Source organism: Pelobates fuscus, chromosome 1 (genome assembly GCF_036172605.1).
Source record: "Pelobates fuscus isolate aPelFus1 chromosome 1, aPelFus1.pri, whole genome shotgun sequence".
Lineage (NCBI taxonomy): Eukaryota > Metazoa > Chordata > Amphibia > Anura > Pelobatidae > Pelobates > Pelobates fuscus.
Window position 1 is genome coordinate 184616881 of NC_086317.1, and position 13406 is coordinate 184630286.

The 13406-nt window shown below is 39.3% G+C and overlaps 1 protein-coding gene across 3 annotated transcripts in view; it reads left to right on the forward strand.

The window, feature by feature from the left end:
- Positions 1-3977: 3977 nt before the first annotated feature.
- PPP1R12B (protein phosphatase 1 regulatory subunit 12B) overlaps positions 3978-13406 on the forward strand; it is a 195165-nt gene continuing 185736 nt past the window's right edge. The window contains exons 1-2 of one of the 3 annotated variants that reach the window (XM_063444426.1): positions 4155-4215; positions 5566-5898. In XM_063444426.1, coding sequence (XP_063300496.1) covers positions 5797-5898 — 102 coding nt within the window. In that variant the 5' untranslated portion in view covers positions 4155-4215; positions 5566-5796. Of the gene's footprint in view, positions 4216-5422; positions 5479-5565; positions 5899-13406 lie in introns of those variants that run through there. The other 2 variants (XM_063444425.1, XM_063444424.1) reach the window with 2 other exon arrangements.

Below are 13406 nucleotides of genomic sequence, written 5' to 3' on the forward strand. Positions count from 1 at the left end.
AATATCAGGATTTAAGCTCAACCTGAACCTTACGTTACCCACACCTGAATACAGGGCATTGGAATCCGAATTCGCGTTCAGGCGGTGCCACGGCAAAATGAAATACCTGGGAATCTGGGTAACTCTGAACCTGGGAAACTCTACGAGAACAACTTTCAACCCCTTCTACACACAATAAAAACTGATTTGGCCAGGTGGGCCTTCCCACACATAACGTGGCATGGGCGCATAGCTGTGCTTAAAATGAACGTGCTCCCCAGGGTGCTGTACCTCCTGCAGACAATACCCATCACGCCGCGGCGACCTTCTTCTCCTCCCTGAAAACCGCAGTGATCCGCTTTACATGGCGAGGTGAACGCTCCAGTCTGCGACGCGATATCCTATGCCTGCCCAGATTGAGTGGGGGATTAGCCCTGCCGGACTTTACCTCCAGCGTATTTTAGACTGGCATCAGAACCCTCCGCGTAAGCCTTGGGCAACGCTGGATAGAGAGGCCACGGAGGGCAGGATGGAAACAAAGATCTGGGGGGGAGACCTGAGAACTCAGGAGCGGGGGGAAGAGGAAGGGCCGGTCACACAAACACTTCGGGGATGGAAATCCTTAATGTAAAAGCCAAGCATATCACCTACGCCTAGCCCACTGCTCCCGGTGACGCTTAACAGCAAAATTGGGGGAGGCCTACCTGCCAGAGCATGGGGATTCCTGGGTGAAGGGGACTATATACCCATAAACCGGGCCCTAAGCGGCGACAGACTTCGAGATCTGGACACACTCCTGGAGCGGAGACCACAGACCCTCATGACCACCCTCAGATATATGCAGCTGAAACACTATTACACAACGCTGACACACAGAGAACGTCTACATAGGGAACTGACGTGGTTCGAGGGCTTGTGCAAACGAGGCACCACAATAGAGCATGCAGTTTCCACAATGTACTAGCAACTAATCATGAACGACCAGACAACCGTGGCCACCTTCAAGAGGCGATGGGAGGGGTCCCTGAATAAGACATTCACCACGCCACAATGGGATAAGGCCCTGATTTGGCAACACAAGAGCTCCATGAGCTCCTACTACCAAGAGGTCGGCTACAAATTGATTTCATCTTGGTATAGAACGCCTACTGTGATCCACTGAATATTCCCGGTGGTACCACCGATATGTTGGAGGTGTCAAGAGGGAAGAGGCACGCTGATACACCTGTGGTGGGAATGCCAAGATATACTCCCGTACTGGGACATGGTGAAAACAGAGGTGACTTTGGTGCTGGGAGATATACCGGACTGGTCAGCAGAATTAGCCCTATTGCACATCTCTCAGCAAACACTCTCGAGCTATAAAAAATCAATCCTTCGACACTTACCTAACGCTGCCAAGGCGTCCATCCCGGCTTACTGGAAACAAACTGCCATCCTGACAAAGACGGAGTGGATACAACGGGTGGAAGACATACAGAGCGCGGAGGCACTCCATGCCTCCCTAACGGGAGGGAACTCAAACATGCAGAACTATGGAGCCTGTGGTTCATGTACATCACTCGATACTCTCGGGGAGGGGGGGTGCTCCCGGGCATAACTACAACCAAGCTCCTCATGATCATACTTACCACATGAGTTTTGTATTTGTGCTCTCTTTTTGATGAGGACCTGCGCGTCCCATGTGAACAATCTCTTTGTTATATATTACCTCTGTTACCGTAAACTTCAATAAAAACAGATTTACAAAAAAAACCATTCTAAATAAACATTCTAGATGGGGTATTGGGGTGGTCCCCGTTTGGGAGACGAATGGTCTGCGTTCGTATGCGGTCTTCTGAACGGGGAGCAAGTAAAACACACAAGTAATCACGAATACACGGTTTAGCGGAGATCCCGCTACAGATTTGACTGTGGAGCCTGTACAGCTCCACCTATTGGTTGCAAGGATGTAGCAACGGCTGTATGCACTACCTTAAAATAGCAAGGAATGATAATTTGAATATTCAGGTAGATTTGCATATTGCTGTTTCTGCAGACAGGAGAGAATTTTTCTGTTTATTATTGTCTTCCCACCCCATTATAAATATGTTATTAGGTTATTATAATTCCCTGTATGTTTTCTGACATGGTTTGGTTATTTGTATTTTATTAAGTTTGTCACAGCAAGTAAAATAGTTTACTCCCAAGTAAAATAAAGATTGGTATGTTAGTTTCATTTGGAACCGGGTGTCATGTGTAGAATTTTAGGGATTCCAGATACAGAGTGTTTGGATCTGATGGCCGGCTACACAATCCTTCTAGTCCTGGGATAAATCAAGATAACTAGGCCTGAGAGCTGCAAGTGCTTTTGTAAAGGCAATGGCAATCACTGTAAGCAGAGCTGCAGAGGGGATGATATCTGCCTGGAAGGAAAGCTGCAGAGGAATAGGCAGAGGGGACGGTACCTGCCTGGAAGAAAGCCTGGTCAGTTGGAAGAGTTCCAGAGAGACCTCAGTCAAGCATTTAGGACTGCTAGGAAGCGGACTGGGCAGAGGTACTCGGTCGGAGTAAAGGAGCTCCGTCACACCTGTAAAAAGTCTTTAATAAGTCTTGACTTTAGGTAACCGATACTGTAAATGCCTGCCTCAATTCCCTTTGCGGTTGAGGGAAGCATCTGGTGTATGCAGATGATCTCCCCCTTAACTGCCATTGATTATGTGTGCTGGGATATTCCACTAGAGACTGCAGAAGCAACATTTATTCTAAAAGAATGATCTTCTTTTATAATGTTCCAGAGAGGATAAGCCAAATGGCAAATGATTTAGGTAAACAAAAAAAAAAAAAATGATTAGAGCGGTGGAATCTGACATTTAATGTGGATAAGTGCAAGATAATGCATCTTGGGCATTAACACCCAAGGGCAGAGTATAGAATATTTGATACAGTCCTAACCTCAACATCTGAGAAAATGTATTTAGCGTAATTTTTTGGATGATTTAAAGGTAGACAGACAATGTAATACAGCAGCAGGCAATGCTAACAGAATGCTTGGTTGTATAGGGAGAGGTATTGGCTGTAGAAAGAGGAAAGTTCTCATGTCATTGTACAGAGCACTGGTAAGACCACGCTTGGAGTACATGCAGTACTCGACCGTATCTCCAGAAGGATATTAATTATTTGGAGAAAGTTCAAAGAAGGGCTACAAAACTTGTTAATGGATTGCAGGGTAAAACTTACCAGGAAAGGTTTATCCCCTAACCCCTTAAGGACCAAACTTCTGGAATAAAAGGGAATCATGACATGTCACAGACGTCATGTGTCCTTAAGGTCATGTCATGATTCCCATTTATTTCAGAAGTTTGGTCCTTAAGGGGTTAAAGATCTTACCATGTATAGCTTGGAGGAAAGACAATACAGGGGGGATATGATAGAAACATTTAAATATATAAAGTGAATCAACACAGTAAAGGAGATAATATTTTAAAAAAGAAACCTACCTCAACATGACATAGTCTTAAATTAGAGGGGCAAAGGTTTAAAAATAATATCAGGAAGTATTAATTTACTTAGAGGATAGTGGGCCTCCCAGCTGAAGTGGTGGTTAAGAGCATGTAAGAATGTGGCAATGCCAAAGGGGTGTAATTGGTCTCCTTTTCTCTCTTTATCTATTTGCATGTCAGTGTGCTGGGCTATTCTGTGTAGTGTGTAGGTCTTAATAATTTACTAAAAACTGAAAGTGACAGACCAAAAAAATGTGTAAAATATTTGTTGGTTAGAGGAGTAACCCTACACTTACTTTTGTTCTGGTCTCTAGATTGTCTTAGGGACCTGCTTATTTACTTGTATCTGTACATTTATTTAAAAGCTATAAACCGCAGCAGTGGGATTTGAGATAAGAATGCTACATGTATATGCTTTAACATGTGCTGCAAGCCTGCTGACTTTTTTTTTTAATGTGCAGGTAGGCGTGGGGTGTGTGAGTGTGGGGGGGGGGGGGGGGGAGAAGACAAGCGCACCTGAAACCGGAAGCGCTGTTTTAGAGATGTGCTGATAAATTTGTAATTCAGGATATATCCTTAAATCTGGCAGTCTTTACAAGTGTGCAATTGAAAGTTTTTAAGAGAGCAGTCTTTGGCAAAGCTCAGGGAGATGGCAGAGTATCGTTGGCAGTTAAATGCTCAGCCATATGAGGGCCTTGCTTTCCAAAGCAGAGTGAAGAAGCTCAGCAACACCGAGGGTCTGAGAAGCAACTGGGTACGTACAAAATCAGCACAGTTCTATGCCAGTAAAACATTTGGGCATGACTGTGATATGTACAACTATTAGTATATACAAGTTAAACACAAATAGTTTTGTTTCAACATTTCACAAGACAAATAAGAAAACAGAAATGGCAATAATGATCGTGCCTGAGTTTATTTTAATAAGTATATGTATGTTCTTTTCTAATAAATCTAATAAACTTTAGCTTTATTGTATTGTATTAGCAAATTGTTGTCCTCTATAAAGATCAGTTCTGGTGTAATGATCTAAAAATGATGCATTTCTCCGGGACGTTGCATTGGTTTCCACTTTTAGAATGTATTTGCTACTTATACATAATCCACTTTTTTTGTGTGTAGGGACCGAACTTTTCTTTACTTTTCGAAGTTATCGCACAGCTATATGTATACGTTAAAATATAATGTCCCCTTTACAATATGACTGCACAGTTAAAAGAACACAATCACTGTATAGCTTGCAGATAGTAATGGATGGTATCAAGTAATGTTTGATGGTGCTCAGTGTTTGATGATGAATGCTGAGCTGCACAATATTGAGTATCTGCGGGTTTTGTGTAAACACACTAATTATAGTTTTGTAGGATAATTATAGGGTGGAGGAGAATGGGAACAAGTGCTGTCAAAACCTCACAGTCGGATATTCAATCCATACCCCCACTACATTCGTTCCTTGTGATATATATCCCTTTCCACAACATCATTCAAGTACTTGAGTAAAATTGGCTCTAGTAGGTAAAGGCAAATTCTACTACGTCTTAAACAGACCGTGACATTAAGTAGCCTTTTTCCGACCCCTTGATCCTTTAGTTAAAGCATATTCACCGTTCTCATGTCGCTAACAAGACACCAGAAAGTTTTTGAGGCACCTGAAACGTCATAAGCACTATTAAAACATCCGCTATCAGGCAGATAGATCGTGCTGAAACTCTTGCTCAAGAGTAACTCCACTTTATAGAGCTCACTTATAACTATTCCGGTCATTAAAACTGTTTATTTTACGGCTGTCTATCATAGTTGATAGCGTCTAATATCATCTCTGTGGCTTCCTTCCAACATTCCATGGAACTGGAACAGGAATTCAGGATTCTTTAATCCAAACACGAGGAGAAGAGGGTTAGCTCCAACACAATACAAGCAAGCAAGCAAGCAAGTACAAGGGGGGGGGGGGGGGGGATATATTCGGACTCTGGGTCCCTCCCATCCATTGCCATAAGAGGAGCCTTCTGCCCTATATGTATGTTACTTTTTTTTTCCTATGTATCCCCTTCTCCAGTAAAATGTGCAGCATCTTAAAAAATCCCTGTGCTCTTTCGATTTCCAGATCATGGTCCATTCCTGCAGTCTGGCTCTTGGATTTGGTCCCAAAAACTCAGAATCAGTTTGGATTTAACTGCACTCACCCCACAAGATTTCTCAATCTGTCATCTCCAGTGGTTAAGGTTACATCTGGTGTGACGCTGTGCAGGTTTACATTGGTAAAGTGAACTCACTTGACCAAACTGAAAATAGTGCAGGGAAAATACAAATCTATATAAGATAACCAGGAAACAAGATGTCATCGCTTTTTCATCGCAACAAGGATTCTACTCGGACGCGGAAATCACAGTCAGATTCTCCACCTTCCTCTCCTTCACCGACAGCAAAGAACCTACGTGTAGGCGCTCTATGTTCTTTATATTTGTTTGTTTTTCTATACGTTCTGTGTTACTTCGAATTAGTGTGTATCTGTTACTTTTCCAGCCTTTATCTGTTACCTGGAGTGTGACATTAACGTTGTCCATTTTTTTCCAGTCATAAGAATAGTAAGGCTGATTTTATTTTCTTGAATCTGTCTGTTTCCAGTAGTTTTACTTTTTTTGTATTCCTTTTCCACCATACCCAGTCAACTACATGTGACCCTTTCTGCTCTTTTCTCTCAACCATCAGCTCTCTGTGTTATGCCCTAATATGGCTATGTCACCGACTCTAGCTGAAATTTTTTACCATCACTTTCCCAAATAACAGATTCTCTTCACATGGTAGCCGTGTAGTTTATATGAATATTGCCTTAACTCTTTGTTACTCCCTGTATTCTGGAAACTAGTACTGTTTCCCTGTAGTTTATTGCATGATTCTAATTTGCAGTTGGCACAAACTTTCAGCTACTGGCTGAACGTAATGCGTGTTGAGAACTATTTTGACCATACTTCTTACATCATTAACACATCATGAACCAGGACTTGTTAATGCAGTGTTGGCCAGTAGGTAAAGACCCCAGATTGATACGGAAGTACAACTCCCTTGACGCTTAGACAGCTGCTAACAGCTGTCTAAGCACTTCTGACTAACACTTGACCATTATAAAACCTTTACATGATCATGTCAAACCTTTAAATGGTCATTGAACTGTAATTTCAAATAATTATAGCATTCATTGGGGATCAGCTTGTGATGACATCATAAAATGTCATTGTCATGTAAGGGATTAAGCAGGAAGTTTTAATACATTTTAAGCTGCTTGTTAAGCTTTCCTATATATATATATATATATATATATATATATATATATTACTATATATTACTATATATTTCCCATATATATATATATATATATATATATATATATATATATATATATATATATATATATATTACTTAGAGGGCTCTGCAAACCACAATTCACACAACCTAAATCACAATGCAAATCAGTGTTTGTATTTCACATATACTTGATAGCAGATATTTGAAAGACGCAAAGAAAAGCAGTCAATATGACTTCATCATATGGTATTCTTCTGTCGCAGTAATTTTGTTTGTGAAGCAAGGAATCCACAAAATGAAACACATTTGCAAGATAGTGTTCAGCTGTTTGAGGTTAGATATATAGCGTAACTAAGCGTCTATATGTTTGGTAATATTTTTATCCCTTTTCTGGGCTCTCTCTTACTAATACTTTTGATTGGGATCCGGTGTTACTCGTATTAGTGTTTAGCAGCTGTGCAATGGAGGGACAGATTCCAGAGTGATAAAGTTAGAGACAGAGGCTAATCTTGTCAATAACCCCTTAAAGACTGAGCCAAATGTACACATTTTATTCAAAATAAAACGTAAACAAAACTTTGAATTTAACTATATGTCTGTTGAAACGTAATTCACCTCTTTCATGTGAAGTGCACCCACACTTATTATATATATCATTTTATTCAGGAGAAATAGGGCTTTCATTTAACATCAAATATTTAGCTATGAAACAATTTAATATGATTAAAATATAAAAGAATGTGAGAAATTAAGATTTTTTTTATTTTTATATTTTTTTTTTTTTAGTTCTGCATGATATTTTAACCTCTTAAGCCCTTCAGGACGGAGTCAATTGTACACGTTCTGATCAAAACAAAATGGAAACATAAATTGGAATTTGCGCTATGTCTGTTCAACCGTAATTCACACCTTTGATATTAAGTGCACCCACACTTATTATATATCATTTTATTCAGGAGAAACGGGGCTTTCATTTCTCATGAACTATTCATATATGAAACATTTATTATAAATAAAATGTAAAATAAAACTGAGAAATTAAGATTTTTTTAAAAATAATGTAGTTCCGCCTGACATTTTAGTTGTAAATGTCATAATACTGTTAACTTTTACTGCAAAAAAAAAGGAAGACATTTGTATTCAGCAAAGTCTCACGAGTACAACAGTAACAGGCTTTACAGTGTTTTGGAAAGTTACAAGGTCAAATATAGCACATTCCATTTTTCCGTTTTTTTTTTTTTCACATTAAAATTTGCCAGATTAGTAATGTTACCTTTGAGACCGTATGCCTTTGAGACCGTATGGTAGCCCAGGAATGAGAATTATCCCCATGATGGCATACCATTTGCAAAAGTAGACAAACCAAGGTATTGCAAGTGGGGTATGTCCAGTCTTTATTAGTAGCCACTTAGTCACAAACACTGGCAAAAGTTAGCGTTTATAAAAACAAATATTTGGCCAGTGTGTGTGACTAAGTGGCAAATGGTATGCCATCATAGGGATAATTCATTCCTAAACTACCATACGGTCTCAAAGGCAACATTACCAAACTGCAAATTTAAATGTGGAAAAAAAGTGAAACGCAAGCCTTATATTTGACTCTCTAACATTCCAAAACACTATAAAACCTGTTCATGGGGGTAGTGTTATACTTGGGAGACTGAACACAAACATTAGTGTTTCAAAACAGTAAAACATAATACAACAAAATATCATCAGTAAAAGTACTGTTCATGTGTGAAAAATGCAAAAAACATCACTTTTACTAAAAATATCATCGTTGTAATACAATTTACCATTTTGAAACACTAATATTTGTGTTCAACGAAGTCTCCCTAGTAAAACAGTACCCCCCATGTACAGGTTTTATGATGTCTTGGACAGTTTCAGGGTTAAATATAGTGCTTGCAAATTACATTCTCTGCACTTTCTGCCTGGGTTGTCGGGCATGTCAATCAAATTTTAATTAATAAACACACATAATTATACTAAAAGATTACTTAAATATACACGTATAATTTTTATATATATACATATTTATGTATTTCAATTCTACGTGTATACGGATGTAATCATTAAAGGACCACTATAGGCACCCAGACCACTTCAGCTTAATGAAGTGGTCTGGGTGCCAGGTCCCCCTAGTTTTAACCCTGCCTGCTGTAAACATAGCAGTTTCAGAGAAACTGCTATGTTTACAAATGGGTTAATCCAGCCTGTAGTGGCTGTCTCACTGACAGCCGGTAGAGGCGCTTCCGCGCTTCTCACTGTGATTTTCACAGTGAGAAGACGCCAGCGTCCATAGGAAAGCATTGAGAATGCTTTCCTATGGACTGGCTGAATGCGTGCGCGACTCTTGCCGCGCATGCGCATTCAGCCGATGACGGAAGAAGAGGGAGGAGAGTCCCAGCGCCGAGGGAGCCCGGCGCTGGAGAAAAGGTAAGGGATTAACCCCTTCCTCCCCCTTCAGCGCGGCGGGAGTGGGACCCTGAGGGTGGGGGCACCCTCAGGGCACTATAGTGCCAAGAAAACAAGTATGTTTTCCTGGCATTATAGTGGTCCTTTAATGTAAATTTATATATATATATATATATATATATATTTTTTTTTTTGCGGTTATTTGTATTATATATTTATATATATATATATATATGTTTTTTGTTATTTATATATATATATATATATATATATATATATATATATAAATATATATTTTTGCGGTTATTTGTATTATATATATATATATATATATATATAAATAACAAAATACAGTTAGAATGAAATTACATATGTATATATTTATTTTCATTCTTAAAAAAATATAAAATTTATTATTTTATTTATTATTGTAATTATATGTATATAAATATATGTATTATATAATATATATATATATATATATATATATATATATCTTGATTCTAAGTGCATTTTATACTAATATATGTACTTATATTAATATTAAAATACACTACGTATGACGTTAGATGTATTATATATGTGTATATATAATATATATATATATATATATATATATATATATATATATATATATATATATATATATATAAAGATCCAACCTCTGGCACTCAACCTCAAATCTACCTGTAATCCAAAGACTTATACCCGGGTGTATCCCAGCAGACATATAAAACAAATTGAAGACAGGAGCACTCTCTGGGAATTTCAAATTATATTTCAAAAAATCACCACCTCTACATCAACGTTTAGACCCTTCTGGGTCTTTATCAAGATGTTTATCAATGTTTGTGACTAAGTAGCTACTAAAAAAGACTGGACATACCCCATTTGCAATACCTTGGGTTGTCTACTTTTGCAAATGGTATGCCATCATTGGGGTAATTCTCTTTCCTGGGCTACCATACGCTCACAAAGGCAATATAACCAATCTGGCAAATTTCAATGTTTTATGGTGTCTCGGAAAGTTACAGAGTTTATATAGTGCTAGCAAATTACATTCTCTAGGCTTTCTGCCTGGGTTATCAGGTAGGTACCGCAAATTGTAATTAATAAAATGACTTGATTATGTAAAAATATTACATGACTATATATGTAGAATTAAAAAAAAATATATATATATATATATATATAGTACTCCAGGGACTTCCTGATGAAAGTCTGTGATACAGACTGAAACGTTGATTTTTATTTTAAGCTAATAAAAGCTAATTTTTGACTTGGAAGTCCCTGGAGTGCTTTCTTGTACTTTTGGCTGTATCTGTTTGCTGATAAGCACTGGGCAAGTACACCAAGGAAGGTGGAGTGAATTAATATTTTTGTTTTATATATATATATATATATATATATATATATATATATATATATATATATATATATATATATATATATATATGTATGTTAGATAATATGTTATCTATATATAGGTGTGTATGTATATATATATATATATATATATATATATATATACATACATACACACTGCTTAAAAAAAAAAAAAACACTTAAACAACACAATGTAACTCCAAGTCAATCACACTTCTATGAAATCAAACTGACCACTTAGGAAGCAACACTGAGTGACAATCAATTTCACATGCTGTTGTGCAAATGGGATAGACAACAGGTGGAAATTATAGGCAATTAGCAAGACACCCCCAGTAAAGGAGTGGTTCTGCAGGTGGTGACCACAGACCACTTCTCAGTTCCTATGCTTCCTGGCTGATGTTTTAGTCACTTTTGAATGCTGGCTGTGCTTTCACTCTAGTGGTAGCATGAGAGGGAGGCTACAACCCACACAAGTGGCTCAGGTAGTGCAGCTCATCCAGGATGGCACATCCATGCGAGCTGTGGCAAGAAGGTTTGCTGTGTCTGTCAGCGTAGTGTCCAGAGCATAAAGGCGCTACCAGGAGACAGGGCAGTACATCAGGAAACGTGGAGGAGGCCAACAAGCCAGCCGCAGGACCGCTACCTCTGCCTTTGTGCAAGGAGGAACAGGAGGATCACTGCCAGAGCCCTGCAAAATGACCTCCAGCAGGCCACAAATGTACATGTGTCTGCTCAAACGGTCAGAAACAGACTCCATGAGGGTGATATGAGGGCCCGACGTCCACAGGTGGGGGTTGTGCTTACAGCCCAACACCGTGCAGTACGTTTGGCATTTGCCAGAGAACACCAAGATTGGCAAATTCGCCACTGGCACCCTGTGCTCTTCACAGATGAAAGCAGGTTCACATTGAGCACATGTGACAAACGTGACAGAGTCTGGAGACGCGGTGGAGAACATTCTGCTGCCTACAACATCCTCCAGCATGACCGGTTTGGCAGTGGGTCAGAAATCGTGTGGGGTGGCAATTCTTTGGGGGGGCTGCACAGCCCTCCATGTGCTCGCCAGAGGTAGCTTGACTGCCATTAGGTACCGAGATGAGATCCTCAGACCCCTTGTGAGAACATATGCTGGTGCGATTTGCCCTGGGTTCCTCCTAATGCAAAACAATGCTAGACCTCATGTGGCTGGAGTGTGTCAGCAGTTCCTGCAAGACGAAGGCATTGATGCTATGGACTGGCCCGTCCGTTCCCCAGACCTAAATCCAATTGAGCACATCTGGGACATCATGTCTCGCTTCATCCACCAACGTCACCACCGTTGCACCACAGACTGTCCAGGAGTTGGCAGATGCTTTAGTCCAGGTCTGGGAGGAGATCCCTCAGTAGACCATCCGCCACCTCATCAGGAGCATGCACAGGCGTTGTAGGGAAGTCATACCGGCACATGGAGGCCACACACACTACTGAGCCTCATTTTGACTTGTTATATATATGTATATATATATATATATATATATATATATATGATCTAAGTATGTATTATTATTATTTTACACTGTGTTTGAACTTTATTTGACTTTATTACAGGCAGCAGGGGGACTACCTGTCACTCCCCCTGCTGGCACTGCTATGGACGGCTATTCCGTCTATGTGATCGTGAGGTCCAGGGGAGACTCCCTGGAATGCCAGGTAAGTACCCCTCCATTGCAGTCGCCGGTGTGGACGTCCACTGAAACTGTTAATGAAAACAAACACTGTACTTTGTATGTATGCCGTTGCAATGATTTCACTGAAAACTTTTAATTTTGTTTTTAATTGTCTCTGTATTCTGAATGTATCTATACATTTGGTAAACTTTTGGTTACTTTTGCACAGTTAGTGCAAGAACCACACAGCAATAGAGAAGCATGTGTTTCACTCAAAATGTTACAGTTGTGGATAAAAAATATATGTATCAAAGTCTAAAATGATAAGTTTCTACTGAAAAGACAGATTAGCAAACTAATCTGGCCAATCAAATGTGACTAATGAATCTGTATATGTGTTATATTATGTTGTCCTATACATCAAGATTAATTTTTTTCTGTGGAGCTGTAAAAAAAGGTGCAGCATGTAAATTTTTATCCAGCAGAATTACTTGTTAACCCCTTAGTGACCGTTTTCCAATTTTCTGACCAGGGCTGTTTTTACATTTCTGTGGTGTTTGCGTTTAGCTTTAACTTTGACGCATCTACAACCGCTAAAAAACACCCGTACTAAATAGTTTCAAAATGTTGTCCTGAGTTTAGAAATACCCATTGTTAACATGTTCTTAGCTTTTTTTTTTTTGCAAGTTATAGGGCTATAAGTACAAGTAGGACATTGCTGTTTCAAAATATATATTTTTAAAAATTTTCGATAGTGACACAGAAACATAGAATGTGATGGCAGATAAGAACTATTCGGCCCATCTAATCTGCCCAATTTTCTAAATACTTGAATTAGCCCCTAGCCTTATCTTATTGTTAGGATAGCCTTATGCCTATCCCACACATGCTTATACTCCGTCACTGTGTTAACCTCTACAACTACAGCTGGAAGGCTATTCCATGCATCCACTATCCTCTCAGTAAAGTAATACTTCCTGATATTATTTTTAAACCTTTCCCCTCTAATTTAAGACTATGTCCTCTTGTTTGGTTAGTTTTTCTTCTTTTATATATTGTAACGGATCACCTGGCACCCCGACTGGGTACCTCCGTTGAAGGATGCTCCTAGCGCTTCCTGAGGGCTTCAAGCACTCCACTAGAGACCATAACCACCGCAGACCCCACAAACCGCCGCAGCTTGGTTGGG